At 36.3% G+C, this 23315-nt stretch overlaps 1 protein-coding gene across 16 annotated transcripts in view; it reads left to right on the forward strand.

Annotated features, from left to right (window-relative positions):
• Nucleotides 1-23315, forward strand: part of INPP4B (inositol polyphosphate-4-phosphatase type II B) — a 266205-nt gene that overhangs the window by 142331 nt on the left and 100559 nt on the right. For all 16 annotated transcript variants that reach the window (XR_012580530.1, XM_074541858.1, XM_074541860.1 and 13 more), the window contains 5 exons: nt 3503-3650; nt 10034-10164; nt 13201-13305; nt 16539-16647; nt 21898-22075. Coding sequence is in view for 15 of the 16 variants with exons in the window: in XM_074541858.1 (XP_074397959.1) it covers nt 3503-3650; nt 10034-10164; nt 13201-13305; nt 16539-16647; nt 21898-22075 (671 nt within the window). In the remaining variant the exon portion in view is untranslated. The remainder of the gene's footprint in view (nt 1-3502; nt 3651-10033; nt 10165-13200; nt 13306-16538; nt 16648-21897; nt 22076-23315) is intronic.

Here is a 23315-nt window from a genome sequence, read left to right on the forward strand (position 1 = left end):
ATTGAGGGGAAAGAGGTGCATATGCAAGAAATGACAGTATGCAGGATATTGGGAAGAGTTTGCACTCACAGGAAGTTTTTTTTCAGATAAATAATTAGTCTTCAGTCTGTTTCCTGTATTTGTGACTTTCTCTTCTCATGCAGCATCACCACTACTTTCCTGCTGACATGCTGTGCTCATACAGAACTGCCCCCAGAACAGTATGTTTTCCATATACATTCATATTTAGTACATGTATATGCTGTTGTAAAGCTTTCTGGTATTTTCTTGTTGTTTATCAGGACTTCAAAATGATGAAACTGAAAAAAAACTGCCTCTGTGAATCCTTAAGCTTGTAGGTATAGAAGCATGCTGGCATTCTTGTGAAATTTAAATCCTAGGATAGGGAACTCTCAGCCCTCCAGTGAGTTATGAGATGCTTATTGAGTGAGTGGGAATAAGCAGTGTATTTCAGAGCCTTATCACTATTCCATCTATACCTCCAGAGACTGAATTTACGTCTCAAAATTCAGTTATTTATTTATAATGCTGGAGAGTTTGCCAGTTGTTTACATGTAAACAAATTGCATTCTAAATTAAAAAATAAAGATAATAAAAGTAATTGAAATTAAGCAAAATTAAGAAAGCTGTAATTATTATTCCTGAGGTAATACACATCATATTCCTATGCTACAAAGAAAGATATAAATAGGAACACTGTTAGCAAATTAATATATGGCAGAGATATGCTTTGATCTATGTTCAATAGGGAATGAAAATAAAACCAGAGTATTCAATCTTTTATTATTTGTTATTGAACTTTCAGGGGAAGAAATGTGAAGGATATTGCATGGAATAAAAAGCACAGAGGTCTTCATATTAAAAATGACAATGTCCAAAAATATTCATGGGTAAATATATGGCATTGGCTTCCAGGCTTGATGCTGCAGAGAAAAGCTTTTAAAACAGAGTTTTCTCTTTTTTAACCTCTGCAGTTCATGTGGATTTTGGGTCTTCTTTAATGCCTCTCATGATCACTGTCTAAGTACAGCAAGGATTATCTTTATGAAACTTCCATTAATTTTAATCACTACTTTTTATGCAAACCAATTCTAGTCTTGCCCTTCTTATTGTACATGCCCTCTAGAATTTGGTTCTAGACAACTTGTTACAGTTAGAAATTAATTATTGTTGCAGTTGGAGGGGAAGATACTTCTGAGATTTTTATGGAGTTGCATGCCTTCAGTAGTTCTGTTTATAAGGAAAACATCAAGTACTTATGCAGCTTTTATTGGCAATCTTAAGCTTTAGCAATACTGCATATTGGGATTATTTGGGAAAAATGCCCAGGCTTTTTTGACTTTGTAAATAAAATTTTCTTCTTAAACCCATGGATTTGACAATTTAAAAAACTTACAACACACTTGAGATTATCCCCATCTGAAAATTCAGACCTGAATCAAAGACCTGAAGATGAAGCTAGTACCTGGAGAGGAGTTTAATAATTCTAGCCACAATAAAAGTCACAACTTTGAATCCATATTTTTAGTGTTCTTTGTCCCTTGCTGCAGTTGTGATGGGTTTTCTGGGGTTTGTTTTTCTTTGTGATGGTGGTAACAGTGGGGAGACGGGAGGAAAGAGATTTTTCAGGTACATATTTGCATTAGGTTCTCACAGATTAATGTGCATTTTTCAGTGTAGTAGATTCTGAGTGTGAATTTAAGGGCTGCTCTTGGAAAAAATCCCTTGATAAACTCCTTAGGAAGTAGATATAAAAAGGTAAAATAAAGAATCTTTTGTGTCAGGGGCATCATCATTTAAAATGTCCAGGTAATATACTGATCGGGGGGCACAACAGAAAAAACAATACCAACTCAAAATTATCATCTGGTTTGGCAGTTTTCTGTTTAAGGCCAGACCTGAATTAGCCCTTAGTTTCCTGAGGTTTGAACATTGAGATATTTTGGGTATTGATAGTAAAGAAAAATTGCTCTTTTTAATATGTCAAATTAATTAAGCATCTCTTTCGCTTATTTCACAATACTGAGTGAAAATTTAGTTTTTGAAAGTAAAATCACTAAGAACTAAAGGCAAAATTACTCTAAAAAGGCTCATAAAATGACAATAAAATGGCAAGAAGTGCTTATAATGTACTGTAATTAAGAAATAGTTGGCTTCTGATTGTAAAGGCGTAAATTATGACATCTGTATTGTCTCACCCTTCACAAGAGATTGAAAGTAGAATAAAAGTTTTTTAAAACTCAGTTGCTCCATCTCTGGATCAGAAAAGGGCATAATCCAACAACAGTTTTTCATCAAAGATTGCTGATGAAAGACATCTCAGTAGAGTGATGGGAATATAGAGCAGTGCGACCACTTAAACATTGCTCCTTTCTTCGAGTTGCAAGCAGTGGATTTATTATCAGTATATTTAAATCTCTGGTCTTCTTTTAGGCCTTTCCTAAAGGATTTCTGTTAAAAATCCTGATTGCTTAGATAGACAAGGCAGTTTGGGTACCTTTTATTTTTAATTCCCTATAAGTCAGGCTACATAAACAGTAATGGTGTCAGTGAAATGTCTGTTAGTAGCTGTCACTGTTAGTAGCTGTCACTCATTCCAAGTCAAGATATTGTGGATGTGTGTGTTAAAGGGCAATCATTTGTCTCCAAGTAAACTTACCAAACTAGTGAAACAGAACTTTTTCTTCCTCAGCTTTTTCCCTTTTTGGTCTTTCTGGAAAAAAAGAGCAGGGTAAAAAAAGAAAATAAAAAGATGGAAAGGAGAGAGTAGATTGTATGTCATCGTTTTAAGATCTGAATGGAAATGTAGCCAACACATGAAAACTGTAAAATAAAAAATGTGATGGGTTTTAAACATAATCTTCCAAAATACAAAGAAATGTGATTTTCTTATGTCACATTGCAATAGTGATCTGAAAACTGTGTATGTAACATATTGACAGGGCTGTTACATTTATTTCTATGTAGTGGCAGTGTCTTGACCCCATCAGTGTCCAGGTAACTCTAAGACGGTCAAGCTTCCTTTAATGCAGAAGCACACCTTCAATTTGCATTAATGATTTGTGTGTGCATGTCCAGGGGAAAATGCAGCTGAACTCTGAGTCCTGTGCAATTTATTGGAATTGTGAGTGGCGCTGGCAAGCTGTGGTGGTGGCTGTATTGAGTTCATTGTTCATTTGTGCTCTCTGGTTTTCCTAACTTCAGCTGAAATGTAAGAAAAGAGAGTCTGATTGACATTCTCACTACTTTGAAGACCTAAATTCAAAAGTTACCTACTCTGCTGGTAAAATGTGATTTATTGATGTACTAGTAATACTTTGCCCTCCACATGCTGCTATAAAAATGAAATAGAAATTAAATGTTTTTAGTAGAATTTTAATGATTCTAAAATTAATTTTGTAAGCTAGGGGGAAATAATATAATAATTATGCAGGTTATTGTCATAAATGTTTGGAGTCATATAAGCACATGAAAGCAATGATATTATTTTTGCTCTTTGCAGTGTTGAGAAATCCCGTTTGTAAGTTGTATAGATTCCCTACTTCTGACAACAAGTGGATGCGGATCCGGGAGCAGATGGCGGAGACTACCCTCTCCTTCCATGTTCCTAAAGAACTAATAAATCTGCACATAAAGGAGGACATGAGAAGGTAAGGAAGAGGCAGCAATATAAATTATATTTTTCTGACTTTGAATCATGCAGACGAGGAGCTAAAATATATTTATTTGTAGTATGAAATGGGCACTTTACAGCTGCTAAGAATTTACAGCTGTAACTGAACAGAATTGATTGCTCAGTAGGACTCCAGTGACCTCATAAGTTCTGAGCAATAAACTGTGCTAAAGTGCAGTCATGACTTTAAACCTGTTAGCACCACCATTTGATTAACAATTTAAATATTCTGGAACATTAACATTTTATAAAGGATCAGAAAATGACAGGGGGCTGAGCAACATTGTGCTGTTTTTGGCTATGTGTCTGGGTAGAGTTAATAACATAGACAAACATTATGCCATGAAAAATGACAAGTTTATAGTGAATAGAGCAGCAATGAGGATAAAATTGACATTCCTTTAGCTAATCTAAATTAGTTGGCATAAGAAAAGGATTCCAAAGTAATGTTTGTTTGAAACCCTAATGTTTGGCCTCATAACCCAGAGAGATATCTGAGAATCATAACAATGTGTATGGCCTGAAGAAAAAGGAGAATAGAGAACACAGGTGTCCCAAAAGCCTTTGAATGTCCAATTTGCCATTGCAGTGATTAAAATGGAGCCTGTCCTTGGATCCTTGTAAGCTGTGCTGATAAAATTTCTGGAAACACCTTTATTTTAAGTAATCCAAGGCTACCCTGAAGACAGTGCCTTCTTCTTCCAGTGATAATGGATGATGTAGAAGATATTGCCTCCTTCCTCATGGAAGTTACTGAACACATAGATGGGCAGCTGGTCTCATGTGTAAGAGTAGTGCTGGGACCCAGTGCTGCATCCCAAAGCCATCCTGTGAACTTTGAGGCAATTCCTTCCTGTTGTGTCACATCCCAAAACAACCTGTTGTAGTTGTTTGTTCTGCAGTATGAAACTTCTTTTCCATTTTTTATTTACCCCATCTGTTGCTTCCCTGTGATGTTTATATGCCAATAGAACAGCATGTGGGAGGCTGGAATCTTGATTTTAATAAAGTCAGTGGACTGATACATCCTTATGCATGGTGATGATGGGTTATAAAATTCCTATGAATTGTTGTAATAGTTTATTTTATTCATTTAGTACTGTGTTTAGGCATTTATGACCTCATCTTGTTTGAGAATACTTATGTGCAAGGTTTTTGTAGTAAGCAATAAAAATAGATTATACTGAGTCTCACAGTTCATGCACTTCCCATATTTTCATTTGCCTCATGGGTAAATGCCTTTTAAATGTTAGAGGATTACTTCAACCACTTTTACTACTTCTGCATTATTCTCTCCAAAAGCATAATACAAGTAATAGCCCTTGTTGTTGTATCATATTATAGAATTCACCTCCCTGGATAAACTCCTAGTAAGAATTCACCATGGTGGGGTTTTCTCTTCACCAAAATAAAGATGTGAAAAAGAAACAGAAGTAAAAGTTGCACAAAGATTGAGATAAATGCTTCTGATTTTCCTGACTGCCAGTGTGGTTGAGCTGTTCAAGCCTAGTTGAAAGTGTGGGTGTGAAAGAAAGAGACAAAGTGATTGATGCAGTCTGAAGGAGGAGATAAGACTAACCAAAATGAGCAACACTATGTAGAACACTAGCAGATGGTGGGAACAGGAGCATCTGTGTCATCTATCATCATATAAGAGTGTGGGTTGGAGTTTCAGCTTTGTCTGGGCTTTCTTTTTCAAGAAAAGTAATTGTGAAGATGTGTGTTCTTGTGGAGTCCTTACACTTGTAGTCTAGTTGTTGGAGAATTTTGCTCAGACATGGCTTGAAGCAAAGAGGCCATGAAAATATACAGCTGATGGAAAAGTAAAAGGCAGCTGTAAGCAGCAATTCTCAAGCCTGTTTCCCAGGTATGTTTCTGTAAACAGCAAGAGTTCTCAAGCCTGTCTTCAATAACAAGTAAATAAATACCTTGTCCTTGGATAAAGTATGGGAAAGCAAAGTGACAAACATGGAGGCCTTGAGAATCTTTCATATCAGGGTGAGAACACTAATCTGGGTTTCAATAACAAACCACAAGTATTGAAAACAAAAGGAGGGGTTAGAGTTTAATCTGTGACCTATGATGAGCTCGGATTTTGCAATATGTATGAGCTTAATTAACACTATTATAAAAGGTGCCTGGTGAATCAATAAATTGGAGTTCGATGCTGATCAATTAGGATGGGTCGACTCTCTTCACTTCAATATCTAGTAAAACGTGTGAGGAGGATACTACTGTATTGGGTGTGAGCTCAAGTATTCTTCTCTGTGTCTTTTCCCCTCTGTTAATATAAAAGGGTAAATATTTTTGTCTCAGAAGCCACTTATCATACTCCGCCTGTTTCATTTTTTTTATTGTGACTTCAATATAGTCAGGTCTGAAGCAATTGTCTATAAAAATGTGCCAGTAAGTGTTAATGCTATTCAGTATTCATTAAAAATTGTAGTTTAAATTCCCTTTTCTTACCATCTTAAGATTGATTGTCTCTTGATAAAACTTCAGTGTTCGTTGTTAACCAAACCCTTTCATTTACTGACATGATGCTTTGAAATTTGTAACTTCTAAGGGTATTTGACTTTATTTTAACTTTAAGGGAAAGAATTTAAAGCAGGAATGGAAGCAAAATGGTCTTAAAGTAGGAAGGGAGAAACAAGATAAATTTAGCTTATAATTGTCTACACTTCTGTATAATAAAAAGTGTAGTGGATAGAAATTAAAAAGGAACTTAAAGTTTTCATCTCTTAGGAACCATATAAAATCTTATCATGGCTTTGCAAACCCCAGTCTATTCTCCTCACATGTATAGGAAAAGAGGCTTTAAAATAATTTTAAATGTATTTGTTGCCATTTTTGTGGTGGGTAATTTGCTCATGTGGTTCTGGTGGGATTTCTTTTGTCTCTTTTTTCTGCTTTGTTTTCTCTTTTTCTGTTTCTAAACAACTGTTCAGGGCATGCAAAGGTAAGCACAACTCACACTGAAGTTTTTAGTTGCCTGCCAAGTCAGGCTTACCAAAACTTGAAATAATTTTGGGAAATTCTGTATGGAGACAAAAATTGCAACTGTTTTCAAGAGAGTCTAAACTGAGATTATTAGTAGAAAAAGAAAAACATGCTTTTTTTTTTTTCTTTCTTTTTTTTTCTTTTTTTTTTTCTTATTAACTCCTCCGTAATAATTATTTGCCTTGTTTGGAAACAACAGAGTGAAAACGCTATGAGTATTTTATTTCTGGAGGGAATGTTATATTGTTTGTCTAAAGTTTATTGCCTATATATCACAGAAGCATATCTTGTAGCAAAGAAAAATGAGAGTATTTTTATCTGATTCTGTTGTTTAAAAAAAAAAAAAAAAGGATGAAGCGGTTATCCATACATTTTAAAGTGAACTTTGTTAGGAAGAATAATTCCTGTGCTCCTTTCCTTAGAAGCTTCTAAACTTCCTTTATGTATGAATGATTGAGTCATATCCCAAAGCTTATGGTTTATATTTATTCCAAAGCTCCTGTTTGATAAATATTCAGAATTTTTATGCTGTTACAATATTACAGAAGTTTTGCAAATATAATCTGCAGAAATGTCTCCTCTTGTTTTGAATCCTGCTAAACTCTTTGCTTCTGATGTCTTGCAAAAGTAGATTTCAGAAGCTCATTTTGCTTAGTGGAGGCCAAAATCACTTAATTTTCTAGGTTTTGAATTTGTCATGTTTGCTTTGCTAGGAAACACATCATTAGATTTTTGAAGCTGTATGTATAAAAAATTGCTACTTGGCCTTCATACAGCATTTTCAGCTTATGTGCTTTTTAATAGCGCAATTGTTTTTTGACAGTTACTGGTTGAAGTGGATTTTTAAAGTTATTCAATGAAATAAGTTAACATTAAAGTATTAAAATATTATTAAAAATTTCAACAATTGTATTAGTGTGAACTATAAACTTTTTCAAAAATGAAAATTATTATGGTTTTTCCGCTCTGTTTAATTTTAGAAAAGGCCTTTCATGTAATAATAATAAAGCTTGGTACTGTGGAGTATTGTTGATGGAGTTTAGATATAGAAAAGACAACTCTTTTTACATTCATAACTCAGAATTGTATTGAGTCAACAGCAGTGACAAACTGTAAAAAGACCACAAGACATAAATCCAATTTAAATCCTCTGTCTTCTATAATTTCATTAGAAAAAGAAATAAAGATATAAAGTGAGGCTATGAGGCTGTTTTCTATGGAAGTGTCTGCCATATAATCCTGTTTTCTAATGGTTTTGATTTTGCTGTATTTTAAAATGCAAATAAATTCAGAAATTGTAGTCTTTAAAATTTCCATGCTGTGTATGCTCTAGATTGCTATAGCACTGTACTCTCACTTTAAGCATTGTTGATGTGTCTTTTTTTGCCACAGATTGAAGACTGAATTTTTACTTCATTGATTTGTACATGTTTCTGAGAAGAAACAAATACCAACCTTGTCACCAGTAATGGGGACAGGATTTGATATTTCTTGAAGACCTATTAAAATTAATATTCCCATTGCTATTGATGTCAGTGGAGTTAGCTAACCAGCAGCTCCAGGCATGAGCTTAGATGGAGGCAGGGATGTTGTTCTTGGATAGAATACTCTATTCCTATGCAGAAGGAGTAGTAAAGGTTTGGAAGCCAGCCAGGTCCAAACATTGTTGCTAAAACTATTAAATCAGACACCATAAATATTAAGGGCCAAAACATTATCACTGCACATAAACAAAATTGCATACCCTGATAAATTTTACACACTTTTCTGAGAAGGAAGCTCTAAGATTTTAATTGAAAGGGAACCTCATGTTATACTGCTAAAAACTGGCAAAGCAAATGGTCACTGAGAATGTTTGGTTTATCCTCTCATATCCCTTCATGACAGATTGTTCTTATGCTACAACATTACCAGTTTGTATTGTTGGAGGAAAGTTTAATTGGTTCAGCTTCAGGAGCAATTAAATGGCAAAAAGTAATAATATTGTTAACATAGACTGTCAGCAAGTTTACGTGTTGTGTCTTTGTTTCCATGTTGATATTTTCAAGAACATGTATAAATGAAATGCTTTAATTCCGCTTCCAGTGCAGTCTCTTTGGTTTTGATTGTCACCAAGCCAGGAGCAGAGGTCTGCCTATGGAGCTTATTCTGACTGCACTGCTCACACTAATGCAAAACTAATAATGATGGGGAAAGCATCACCAGTGTGTTGCTGTTCTGTTTAAGAAGTCATTTTAAGACTTTTTGACTAATGGTCAGATCTGCTGCTCACATAAGTGAGCTCTGTGTTCCTGTGCTGCAAGCTTACTGGTCCTTTCCTCCCTCTTTCCACCTCTTCTACCCCATTTTTGCTTTTTCTTACATAATTTTTCTGTATGCAAGAACTGTCTTCTGGAAGACTTTTTGGAGACTTCCGAGAATTGCAGTGGAACACTCTTCTTGATGCTCCAAGGAAAATAATGAAAACTGCCTGTGTTGCAAACATTTTTTCCTGCCAAATTCCAGATGTTTGAAGACTGACTGAAGATCTTTTATTTTCCTTAAAAGCAGGTCCCACAAAATGGCGTTGGGAGAGATACAGGAGAAACTTCCTCTGCAAGAGGAAAAACCAAACAGAAAGGCCAAAGTACTAAGCTTGTTTGTGCAGGAAATTCAGATGATCTCTATTTCACTCAGGTCAGCTCTCAAGAGTGTACAGGAAAACTGATAATTTACTAAAGGATTTCCTTTTGGATTTCCAGTGACATGTTTGGTTACCATAGCAGTACTTTTTTGACCTGATGAACACTGGACATGACATTTTAGGGAGCTGGTGTTGGGGTTTATTGTGTATATTTTGTTTTGAATCCTGAAGAAATGTGGTGAGAGCTGATGTGTTGATTAAACTGAATTTGTAGAAACACTGCTAGAAATATGTTTATGAAATGTTTATGAAAGTATACAAAGAGTAGTGCTTCAAAACAACCATACTGAAAGTTTTGCAGGAAAAAGAAACTTTATATTCTTTCCAATGTTGTTTAATGTTTCTTCACATAAAGTTACTTGCTCTGAGCACAGCTCTCTGGAGCTTGGAAGCCTTCTTTCCTTCATTAAAGAAGTAGTATTTAATTTTGAAGGTTACTGCATTTATGCCAGATGAGTTTTGAGCACAAAAGTTACTGCATTATCTACTGACATAATTTATTGTGTACTTGTAAAAGAGAGATGAAAAGCAGATCTCACAAGCAGTCTGAAAATGGATTTTATTTCAATTAGGAAATCTTTCTGATGTTTTGTAGCAAACTTGTTTTAGATTAATTTGGATGAATCTTAATAGATTAATGAGTTAATTAGTGCCTTCCCTTTTTGCTTTTGGTACAGGAATCAGGAGCTTAAAGACCTGGGAGAGCTTGCTCCTCACTGGGACAACATGCGCAAAAGTGTAATTGCTCACTGTGATCAGATGCTGAGCCTGTATCAGGACACTCTGGCAGAGCTTGGGAAGCATACAGGTAGGAATCTGTGATTTTTATCTGGAACGTTTCAGAGCTTACTAGATTGTTAGCTATAAAATACTGGCATATTCAGTGGGAATAAAATACATAAAAATCTTCGAATCAAAGGATGGTTTGGATTGGAAGGGACCTTAAAGATTATCAAATTCTAGCCCATCTGGACCAGGTTACTCAAACTCCCATCCAGCCTGGCCTTGAATGCTTCCAGCAATGGGGCATCCACAGCTCCTCTGGGCAACCTGTTCCAGTGTCTCACCTCCCTCCACATTAAAGAATTTCTTCCTAATGTCTAATCCAAATCTCATTTAAGTTTGAATCCCCTTGTCCTGTCATCACATGATCTTGTAAAAAGTCCCGCTCCAGCTTTTATTGTAAGCTCCCTCCATGTACTGAGGGAGTAAGGTTGCAATGGCATCAGCCTGAAATCTCTTTTCCAAGCTGAACTATTCCAATAAGCATCTCTGTGGCCTCCTCTGGACTCACTCCAGCAGGTTTGTGTCCCTCCTGTGCTGGGAGCCCAGAGCTGGATGCAGAGATCTTGGTCACAGAAAAGGAGAAATCCGATTTTAGTGTATTAAAAAAAACCAGTTTCTAACTGAAAGTAACCTTTTTGAAAGCAGTCGGTCAGCTGCTTAAATATTTGGTGGTGGAAAAAGCTCTTGTGTTGCACTAAATGTTGTATAATTATTTCCATTTTGTTGGCAGAAGTGGTATTTCTTGTATTTATGATTGTTTGCCATCATCAGAATATCCCAGTTCCAATTTTGGCATCTACTGTCTAGCCCAGTATGACACTTCCTGTGATTCTGTTTTAAATAGTGTCTATATGTATTTTCAATCTTTGCCTAATTAATCTTGAAAGCGCTCCATAAAGTGTCATAAACAAGCCAATAAATACAGATAATGACAGATCCAATGTAATAATTATAACATTCAGGAAAATATTGAGGGGACATTTTGAGATTTTAAAAAATAGACAATATAATCTATTAAACATAAACCCTGCAAGACCTGTATTGTGCAAAGTGACTTTCTAAAGGGTTTATAATGTTAAAAGACCCATCTTAATTGGGTCTTGAGAGAAATAATGTGGTCCTGGGAAACTGAGGTCATCCAGGAGGAGCAAATAAGCACATGTAAAAGAGAAAGGGACATTAATCAGAAAACAAAGCAACCTAATACAAGATTGTATACAAGATTAGAAAAGCGAGCCAGACATAGATTTGATTTAATACTGTAGTTGAACAAATAGTTATGTTGGGAGCACATTGAAATTCAAGTACTTATGAGGTAGAAATTGCTAAGATTAGGGATGTGAGCACAATTTTAATTCAGACTTTTCAGGTCAACATATTTCAAGGCATGCCAAAAACCATTTTGCTTTTCAGTGTAGCCAGTGCAGGTGTCTTTCTTCATCTTAAAATATTGCCTGAGTTTATGTTGAATTGTTCAGAAGGGCAGATAGCACCTGCAAATAAAATTTCTCCAAAATATGCTCATGCTTCCCCAGCACAATCTCATGTTGGGCTTTTTGAGTGATACCCACTTCAACTCAACCAAACTATTTGGGAATTTAGTGGAGAAGGCTGTTAGGAGACCGCTTAATTTCTTGTTGAAATTGAGAGATTGCTTTGGAAGTATGAGGAAGCCACATTAGTGTTAGACAGCAATTTTGGTTCACCAGCATATTTATTGAACATGGATGCTTAAGAAAGTTAAAACTATTTCAGATTTGAGTTGTTTTGGCAAACACTTTTATCCTCAGTAATGGGAGAATTTGAGAGAATGTAAAGCATTTTATTGTAAGGAAACATACCAGGAAGATATAAGGGTTAGGAAACAAAAACCCCAGTAATTTCAGGTAACTCTAAAGCACAGATTTGGTGATATTGGGAGGGAGTAGAACTTTGAAAATTATTTGTTTGTTTCAATCTGCATCATGGGATTTCCTGTCTAATCTAAAATTTTGACTCCTGGCTTTGCTCTTCATCTGTATTAAATTATTATTTTAGTTCCTAACTTAGGGAGCAGCCTAAGCAAGCTTGGCTGGTCTGGAGCATCGTAGGTGCCCTCTGGCAGAGTGGTTTATATTGGGGGGCTCCGAGCTCAGTCCTATGGCAGTTTCAACAGATAAACACTAGCAAGTCTTGATTGGGCAAGCAAAAAACAATTTAAAATATTTTCTTTATCTTTTTATGTGTTTGCTTCAAAAAAAGGCTGAACCTTGGCAAAACTTATTTAAAAATTCTATCTGAATGAGAGGAATTTTAGTTCTAGTAATTAATAGTTGGCAAAATGATAGAATGTTGGAAAAGTGGCCTAGGTAAATGTTGGGCTGCCTGAGTTAGAAGACAAGGCCACATCTCTTTCCTAATCTACACCCTTTTATTTTATACAGATTCTGTATTAAATGTGTTCAGGTAAATTATATTTTCATACTGTCAGACTTTAATTATTTTTCTTTATACTACCAAAGAGCTACTCACAATCTAATGTTTTGGAAATATACAGCCATATTAATTTTGTTTTGTTTTGTTTTTCCAAGGCATCATGCCTCCTGTGAACAAATATATAGCTTTCCTTAAGATAGTTTGTGTTTCTTTATTTGACCTTTCTAGGAAGAACGCATAGCCTATTCAATACAATACTTTTCTTCAAAGAAAATAATCTTACTCGGAAAAATGCAGTGCCATCATAGTTCTGTAACCTTGCAGTTTTAGCACAGAATAAACACAATGCACATTAACTGCTGCATTGTCTCCAGCAGAGTACAGACTGATTTCAGACAGCAGGGAAGAGTATCTATCTCCTAGAATAAAACAGTTAGATTGCTCTGTGAATTAAATGCTGCTTTGTTGCTTCCAGTATGGATACATGCTGAGACTCAGTGAACATTTCATCTCCTAATATATAATTATCCATTGAAGGTAAATTAAAGACAACTCCTCACATACAAGTATTGTCTCCCTTTAAAAGGAATACAAAAACATCTGGGTGGTTAAGACAATGATTCTTTAAACTTTTGTTTTTCAGGTTCTTCCTTTAAATCAAGCTGTAGCAAAGGAGAAAAAACACTAGAATTCATCCCAATAAATCTTCATCTGCAAAGAATGCATGTGCATAGTCCTCGATTGAAAGGTAAAGAAATTCCCCAAGTATGACTAAGTATGCTTTGAAACACAGTTTCACTGAAACTTAGAAATCACATCCAAAGTCAAAGCTCTGCAAGCAATTTCCCTGCCTCATCTTCTGATCCCACAAGTTGTGGACATTTACTACACATCTTGGAAAACTAAGGGCTGGTTCACTAAATTTCTTCCAAGTTCCTTTCTAAAAACAGATTCCAAGGATGTGCTCATTTTGTTCCTATGACACTTCAAGCAAATAAGTAAATGGAGAATATATGCTATTTTCACTCAGTGTTGAGTGAAAATACTGCAAGCTTCCAACATCTCCTGGAAAGGGGGATAACTTTCTGTAACATGGTCTGTGGTTCTTTTTAACACAGAATTCTGTTGTTGCCACTTGCATATGATTTTAGCAGCTTCCTTTACAGATCAAAGATCATACTGATACATATATATGACCAAATGGCACAGTGAATAATTTGTTGATAAATTGAGATGTGATAAATTTGCTGTAACTACAAACACAGAAATTACATTCTGATACGGTTTTTGCCTTATTAATGCACTCTGCATCTAAGATTGTAAAACAGTAAGTAAAAACAGTGGTAAATTTCCTATTTTGTACTGTGTGAGTATACATCCACTTCTAAGTTGGGACACAGGGGCTTCCAATTATCTGTTAGATACTTGTTGGTTCAATATTTTGTTATTTCTTTTACTAAAAAACTGTGCCTCCAAATATTTCAACAAGATGGGGATTTATAGTGACATAATGTGATAACACAGATTTTGATTTAATGTTTTCAAGTTAATTAATTAACTGAAAAGGATTTTTAGGTTTGTAATGGGGGCCAGAAGCTTAACATTCACAAACCTCTCTGTGAACAGGACACTGTTCTATTTGCTAAATAAAAAGAAAAGTTGAGTGAAATCTGTGACTTACTTAAGCACCCCCAACTTTTACAGTACTGGAGTTTTGTTTTGCTTTTTTATGAATTTTCTCCCTTCTTCTCCAAAACCATTTTGCTTGGCACACATCATTAATTGATAATCAAAAAGAGTACAGGAAGAGATAAATGTTAGAATTGTTCTAGTTGTCTTCCAAATTTGGATCTTCAAATTATAAAACTCTGCCTCTGTTGCTTAACTAATGTTCTTCCCTGTGTCTTGTATTAGATATATGCAGTCTAAGCAGTTTGTAGCAATTGCTAATTGATCTGGATTAGGCAGGACTTCGATATGAAGTTGGTCTTTCTCAGCTCATGCTTTGCTTGGCATATATCAAAGGACACCTGGAATATAACCAGGAGAATGATACTGGAAGGGGAAGAATAAAAATTCATGGAGGTGGCATTTAAACAAGCTAATGATCCATAGAGGTGTCATTAACCCTTACACTATCAGATATCTTAATTTCGGGAATGCAAGATAGATTTTAATCCCATCCATTGTATATACACATTGGTATGTGTGTTCTTTTGTGTTTGATGTGTATAATAATAGGTTTGCTTTTCCTGAACTTTTGTTTGGGTTGTCATTGAGTACTGGAATGGAAGAGAAAGTGTGCTTAAGCTTTCAGTAGGAGTAGCTTTGAGGAAAAATACTGTTTTCCTATGGGTCAATGGTATCCTTATCCATTTGATAAACCCCACATTGTGCTCTGTTCATCATACTAGAGAACTTAAATCTATATATTGACATAGCTTTGCTTTTGTTCCTGTTTGCAATACGTGCTTGTTTTAAATAGATTTGGTGAACTGAAGTGATTTTTGTTTTGCATCTGCTCAGTTTAAGACACTGACTGCCTCCTCCTCCTCCTTATTGTCAAGTATCAGTGGAGTCCTAATAGCTGAAGAATATGTGTTAGCGATAATCTGTATAAAGACCTAAAATAATGGGCTATTTAAGAATCTTGAGGCTCACCTTAGGCGAATGAAATTATGTCCCTTCTCCTTTTAAGTGGATATTGAAGAGTCACCAACTCATTAGAGCTCAAATCAATTTGAGCAAATATGTTCTGAGATTCAGCTCAGGAAGTAAGGCATAGTTCATTAACTGTGAATCATTTGTACAGTGCTCATGCTTCTGGGCATATTTATCATCAGAATGCAAGTTCTATTTTAGGAGAGGTCTAGATTTTAATTTACATGGGAAACTTCTTTGAGGAATAAAACAATTCTCAAAAAACATCCTGTAATATTTCCTTTAGAAATACATTTTAAGGATGAGGCATTCGGAACTGCACTTTTGTACCTCCAGTAAGTTCAGGTACAAAACAGCTACTTACTGTAAATGTAAATTTAAACTTAGAAAAAATAGTTATGTGGTGTGGGATGTAATTAAATCTTCATCTCCGCCCTGACAATCAGTGACGAGCTCTTTGAAAAATGATGTTTTACCTCCAGTTCTGTAAGCATATATCCACACAAAGACTTCATCCCCTATGTCATAAGGCACCAGGTATATACAGAAAGATACAACAGATTGTTTTCTCAGCAAGCATTTCATTGGTATGATTTATTTCCTATTCTGGTAGCTTCTCAACTGACTTTGTGTTTATAAACATATATAAAAAGTCTATGTCATAGAGCAGGGCTCACCAATTTAGCATTAAACACCATTATATCTGAAAGTACAGTAACATTACATCTAAACAAATTCAAGCTAGAAAAGGAATGGGGATTTTTACTAGCCTAATTGACTTCTCTGGGAATGCAGTGAATTTGTTGTCACTTGAAATCTTTTAATCAAGATTAGATGCCTAAACAAAGAGATGCCTTCACTCAACCAAGAGACAAGCTTGATGCAGGAATTATTAGCTGTGATTCAGTAGTCTCTATTATTCAGTCAGACTATTCCATCAAAATGGTCTCTTTTGACTCTAAAATGCTTGAATCTGTGCATCTCAACATGACTACAAGTTAAATAATGAAAGGGGCAATAGAATGAAATACGCAATGGGCCAATTTACTTGTCAGCTTTGTACTGACAGAGCTGGAATATTGTTCTGCTCAGTGGCACATAATTTAGATATAGCCATAAATCAAATGAACTTTTTAAAATGTGCAGTGGATGTATAGAAAGATTGATTAGCTCTTGGGCCTTCTTGGGACATGGATTATCAATTATTCCCTGGAAATTATATAGACTTATCCTTACTTTTTGTGCAATAGATGTCATAGTGTTTCCATGATTTAGGAATAGGAGCATTCAGATGTCTGTGTTCCTCTCTTCCCATTCCAGATGCTCTGTATGATGTTATCACTGTGGGAGCCCCAGCAGCACATTTCCAAGGATTTAAGAATGGTGGTCTCCGGAAACTGCTGAGTAAATTTGAGGCTGAAAGACGAAAGTAAGTATTTTTTCCAGTAGCTGGGAAAATACCATTAAGGTTGCATTAAAATGCCATAAGCTCACTGAATAACAAAACAGTTTATCCTGCTGAATGAATGGAAGATTAAAATCTGGTAGGATTGAACATTGCATTCATAAAATATTCCCTTTTTTTCCCTGCTTTGATGAAAATTGAAACACGCTCTACTTCTAGTGTTAAGACTAATTTTGAATAAACACAGGAAATTACCTCAAACTGTGCTGCAGGGTGTTCAGGTTGGGAGGATTTCTTCATGAAAAGAGTTTTTGTGCATTGGGACTTGTGGTGGAGTCATCATCCCTGGAAGTGCTCAAGAAAAGGCAGGACTTGGCACTCGGTGCTGTGGTGTAGTTGATACGGTGGTTGTTCTGTCAAAGGTTGGACTCGATGATCTTGGAGGTCTTCTGCAACCTTAATGGTTCAAAATTATGATTTTTTTCCTTGTATTTTAGGAAGCAGGAGGTATATCAGTACTTGAAAACCTGCTGTTCAGAATGAGGGATCTCTTTGGCAACTCTTGTGCTAAGAGGAATGTACCTGTAGACAATTTTTAAATACAGAAACTGTAACTTAAGGTAGCAGCTTTATTTCTGACAGGCCTGGGTGTATGCTAAGGTAGAAGTATTTTTAGTACCCTGTGAAAAAACAAACTACTCTTATTCTTCAGAAAGCCAAAATAAGACTAATCAAAAATAAAGGTTTCAGTTTATTGTGGAGTTCAAATGCTTTGTTCACTGTTGAATATGCACCAAAGTGTTAGTTGCATCTTTTCCTAAGAATTGGATGTATTTGTGTTTGTTGCTATGGCTGTTGAGATTTTTTCAGTAGTTGTGACTGCTCAGTGCTCCAGCTGATGGTGCCAACTGCAGTGTTACAGCATTCCAAAGGGAAAACGGGAAGGGAGTGCTCTGATCTAAATTATCATGACAGTCCACAGAAAATTAATTCCATTATAGTCAACGCTCAAAAAAGTTTCATGGATAAAATATCATAGAGAATAAAAGGAAAATTATTCAATTCTGCTGTTGACTTCTAGGTTGAATAGGAGTTGGCATTAATATTAACATCAAACAAAACTCAGCAGATCTAGTTGCTTTGAAAGCTGTATTATTGAGGGGGTCTTGCTTGCCCTACGCAGTATAAAAACCCTGTTAAATTTTCAAAAATCTTTCATTTCCCTGACCACCTCTGATGTTGAAACCTGCCAATGAAACATGTACATCATGTTGATCACATAAGATGCATCAATAAATCGGTGTTAATGTTCTGCTGTCAGCAAACTGGTATGGGCAGCCTCATCCCCATCATATGAAGGCCTACAAAGTACATGTTTTCTGCTGAAGAAAATGTCTGAAGACATTTCTTAAATTATCTTCTCCTTCACTATCTGATTAATGTAGTTGCAATAGTGATTTGTGGGTTTTTATCATAATAATTTATAACTGAAGCCGCTAGATATAAATAATATAATAGACATAATCCTTTAAAGTCATATGATATAAAGTACCATTACAGTTCTCACAGTGCTCAGCTTTCAGAAAATGAACCATTTCTTACTACATTCTCAATCTTATAATGGACAAATTTATTTCACTCTGGCGACAACAGTGCTACTTTGCATGCTCCTGTTTATTTTGCTGCATAAAGGTTTTGAGGACACCTTGTGTCCCCTGGGGCGCCTTTTGCCATTTGAATTTCCTGTTTTATGATGGGGCTAGATTTTCTGAAGATTTTGTTGAAGGAAGAAGTGACACCTTGTGAAGAAGTGACACCTTGTGAAGAAGTGACACCTTGCGATATCAGTCAGAATACAGAACGAACAGGAAAAATGCAGATTGAGCAGCTGTTTTCTCTAGGCTAACTGAGCTGAGGACCTATTGCAAGATGTGGGAAGAGATTAGTTCTCTGCCAATCCTAGCAGCTGTCAAGATGCGACAGAATTGCCTTGCATGTTTTTGACCTTCGGTCTGATTATTAGAGCAGTTTATCAAAATATTCAGCAGTATCAGCATATTGCAGTATATTTCTTGCGCAGTCTTAGACTTGTGGAATTAACAGACAAAGAGAAACAGTTATCTGGTAGCATTTGCAGTTGCAAAACAAAAACAAGACTGAGACATATGTTTTGTGAAAGTTTATCAAACAGAAGGATGTGGAAAATGTGTATGTGAAGATAGATCTGGCATTTTTTCTATTACACAGAATGTGAATCTTTGTGCAGACACAAAGGGAAGGTCCTGTATAATAATATTTATATATAATATAATAATATATTAATATAATAATATAATAACAAAAATGCAGTGGTTTTGCAATTCTTCTCTCATTTATTACCATCAGGAATGTCATATCCAATTTTTATGAAAGGCACATTATAAAAAAAAAAGACGACCTGAAATAAGAGCAAGAAGGGCTTTCCTTTTAGGTGAAAATTTTCTGGTATGTGATCTGAAGAATGTCCTTAAAGCAAGTTTAGGACTGAAATGACCGCTGACATTCATGTGGTCATGGTTAATGATGGTGCCAATATATGGAAATGATCAAGTGTGGTTTTATATGCTTAGTGAAAGCTTTCAAACTTTACCCAGAAAGCATTATTATACAGTTTTCAAAAGGTACCTGAGTCATAATTTACATATGAGAGGTATGTTTTCATTATGCTGCTGCTATTCTGCAGTGGACCTACCCATGTGGCCTTTACCCCATGCAGAAGTTTCATCCAGTTTGTGCCTTAGGACACCTGTGAAAAGTTTCTCTGTAAGAGGCAGCTGCCTCTTCTGCCTAACAGTGCTTACATACCAGAGCTGTATGCAGCACTAAGCTTTAAAAGTAGCTGCAGAGGAGGGAATGCCACTTACTTGTGAGTAGTAATATCTGTTTGTGAAGGGTAAGGCCACAGAAAACCTCAGCTAGTCATGCATGCAACAATGTGAACGCAACAGTTAGAAACTTCAAATGTGTTGTTTCTGAAAAATAATTACACATTCTTCTAGAGGAATTGAGGAAGTTGCTCTCAAATTATGAGAGGAACTAAATATTTGAAGTTGTGTCATGCTTTCTAGGGTTCTGGAAATGTTTAAATTGTCCAAATAATTACCAGTCTGGTAGTGCACTTCATTCTGAAGAGTCATTCTCTCTTCACTAATTCCTTTACTTAAAAGCTATGATTTACTTAATTGCAATGAGAACTGCCCACACCTTTGGTGTCACTGCCCTCTTTCTTAACAAGTGGTGTCTGTAGCTTTTCTGCTGCAGTATTCAGTGAAGCTTAGGGCTGTGGGAGATCAGTGAAAACTATCTAGGATTTAAAGACTGAGGGAAATCCCGGAAAGGAGTATGTGCACAGTGAACTTGATAACAGCATTAGCCAGATTCAGCCTGCAAAAAGGACTTTTTGATAAAGGGAGGAAAAAGCCTGATGGGGAATTAGAGAAGTGTCAAGACTTTTAAGACTATGTCTTCACTGCAATTAACATAGACTATTACTCTTTGTCCCTGCCCTATCTACTGAGCCTGCTGCTTGAGGGTTCCAGTGGATGTAGTGCTAGGTCTGACTCTGGAAGTCATCTCACTAACAGGGTATCCACCTCAAAGGCAGAACTGTGGCAGTTTCTTTATTACTCAGAGGGACAGAGGTTTGTTTGTTTTTCCTAATTCATTAGGAGGGACAGCTTATATTATTCACTTTGCTGAAATACTCAGAATTATGACTTCTACTAGACATGGGTCTAGTAGACACAAGTAGCTCATGTAAGTTGGAGATGCGTCGTAATTTAGATGTGGCTGGTAGTAGTGGCAGTTAGATGCCATTAATCCTGATTGCCTCTACAAAGAATTGTATCTAGGAATGAAGACATTGGTGAAAGACAGAAAATAGAATGGATATTGGGGAATAGAAAATTAGAATTGGGTATTGAGAGTATATAAATACGTGAGCAAGAGCCTTAATTTTAAAACTGCTTGAAGCTATCCTTATTTGCCAGAATCATAGAAAATGCTGAATTGGAAGGGACTGATCAAGATTTAGTTTCTAATTTGTAGAAAACTAAAGAGAAGGAACTAGAAGTCACTCAATAAAAGGCACAAAGGGGAACTGGGGGTACTGAAGAGATCTGGATAAAGACTGAAATGAAAGGGAATGCATGAAGTTCAGAGGATTGAACAAGTGTCAGTGTTTGGTCTTGGTATGCCAATTAAGAAATAAATCAGTGATGAAATGGCTGAAGGGACTGCAATACTTGAGACAAAAAGGAGAGAAGGGAGATACAAACAGAAGCAGCTGGGAGTAGTATGTACATTCCTCTGGCATTGGTGATGTGCCAGGAGGTGCTTGGTTTCTTTTTTTCCTGTTTTAATCTGAAGCTGCAGAAGATTTTGGTTAGTTTCTCTGAAAGACTAAACCAGGGCTTTATAAAAGGAAGAGTAACATACCAGAGGTTCAGGTGAGGAGCTGTGGGCTGCGGGCAAGAGCCAGTGGGTGTGTGCATGCTGTCTGAAGTGGTGTTTGAGAACAGTGGTGTAAGAGGATATTGCATAATTTGTAGGGAGGAAAAGAAGAAAGAGGGATAGGAGAAGTCCTGCAAAATAATTGCAGTAGTTTGAACTGTGGAAAGTAGAAAGTTTGCAGTGTGCATTTGTATGGTTTTGAAGTAATTCACTTCCACACCCATTGCTGGTCTCTTCTTGCAAATCAGATGCCTGTTCTTTATTGGAGATAACTCTGTTTATCATCTCTTCCTGGACATCACTGAGGCCAATCAAAACACATTGTGGGCCACTGATCAATTCAACATTAATGGCCCACTTGGAAAGACTCAGTGAGGCAGTTAATTCTCTTTTGGGGAGCTCAGTTGGAAGAATAAGGAGCCTTATGCTCTTTGGTATTATTACCTGACTTTGTCAAATATTTTCTATCTCTAAAATTACAGTGTTTAAAAATACCACATAAAAACATGGAGGTTTATGTTCAGATCACCCACTCAAAGGAATTTTGCACTGTATTACTTGGCGCATGTGGTGGTAGGCTGTTTCATGCTGTTTGTGCTTTTACTGTTCAAGGAAAGGTTTGTTTTTACCCTTAAATGCAGGATCAGTGGTGTCTATGAAGTTCAGGCATCTGGCTTTTTTTTTTTTTTTTTTGCAAAAGTAGTGGTAAGATTTTTAGCACCATAAGCATTGCTGTTAATGGCAGAAATGAATTTGACATTATGTGACTCTCTGTTATCACAGTACTGGATACCAGTGTATTTACTATTCACCTGAAAACACAGCCAAGGCAAAAGAAGTTCTCAGCAACATCAGTCACCTGCAGCCTCTCATATCAAGCCATGCAGACCTGCTGCTCAGTTCTGCGAGCCAGCGTTCTCCAGACAGCTTGAAGAACTCTTTAAAGATGCTTTCAGAAAAAGTAAGATTCAAATCCTCACTGCAATGGAAAATGGAGTAACCAAGTCTCTCTAACTGCTGGGGAGGAACGGGGGAGGGTTTCTGGATCATTTGACTTTCACAGCATCAGGAAATGTTAAATAAACTCAGCTAAAATAAGCATCAAAATGTTGTTATTAGAAAAATAATGTTATTTAGCATTTCTGTAGGCCTTCTGTATAGAAAATTAATGAAATCTATAAATATTGCCTTTATGTAAAAGTGTAATTAATTTAATTTCATTAGCTTCTTTATCCTCTAGTGGCTACATACTGGAGTTTATGAAAATATCAAAAATTATAAATAATTTTGTAGTATGAGAAGTCTTTTTTTTTAATTCTCTTTCTATTATATTTCAAGCTGCTGCTTATGGGAGGTAGTTCAAGCCAGGTTGGTGTATAAGGTTTAGAATAACAGCATGATCAGAAATGGTGATGCAGCCTGGAAGGAGAAGCTGGGAAATTTGCTCTAGGAGATCTCAAATTTTATTTCTCTTTCTCCTATTATATCTGTCTGTAGCTGTAACCTCTTCCTCATTCTAGTTCCTTTAGTTTTAAATTAGAGAACATAATGTCCCCCGCTGGTCTCACAGACTGATAATGGAGATTAGCTGGAGCCTGTAGTGCTTCCCAGCATATGTTACCCTATAAAAATATGAACCCTTGTATGAATAACAATATGAACCCTGTGACCTGAGAGGTTGTGAAGAATTTCCCATTTCCCCATGGGCCATCCCTTCAGTAGTGTGATCCCAGTATGGCTCAATAACATGATCAATAACCATTTCCATGTATCTTCAGCTACTGGGAAGTGACAGCCCTGTGGTCTGTTGAGCACCATTACCCCAGCAGCTCCTCGTGCAATAGGAGGGTTTCAAATGTGAATATTGAGCTTGGCCACTTGCTGTGGAGGCATTCCAGAAGAGCGTGGGGGAGAGGAACATCGCTCTCAGTGGCAGATGTGTGAATCCACACTCACACTGAGAATGTGGAGTCACTCTGAGTGTCAGGGGTGATGGAAGAAGGCAGAATTCAGCCTGGAAATGAAACAGAGGAATTTAAGGAGGGGGACTGTAGCGATTATAGTGTACCTCTGGATGCAGGAGGGCATTTTTAGCTGTGCATAGAAGAGTGAAGCTGCTCTGTTAGAGGTTAGTTCAAAGAAATCTGTATGCACAGGCAAAGCAAATCAGGCAAAGAAGGGTTTGTTCTGAAGATCCAAGG

Source organism: Zonotrichia albicollis, chromosome 5 (genome assembly GCF_047830755.1).
Source record: "Zonotrichia albicollis isolate bZonAlb1 chromosome 5, bZonAlb1.hap1, whole genome shotgun sequence".
In the NCBI taxonomy this organism is placed as follows: Eukaryota; Metazoa; Chordata; class Aves; order Passeriformes; family Passerellidae; genus Zonotrichia; species Zonotrichia albicollis.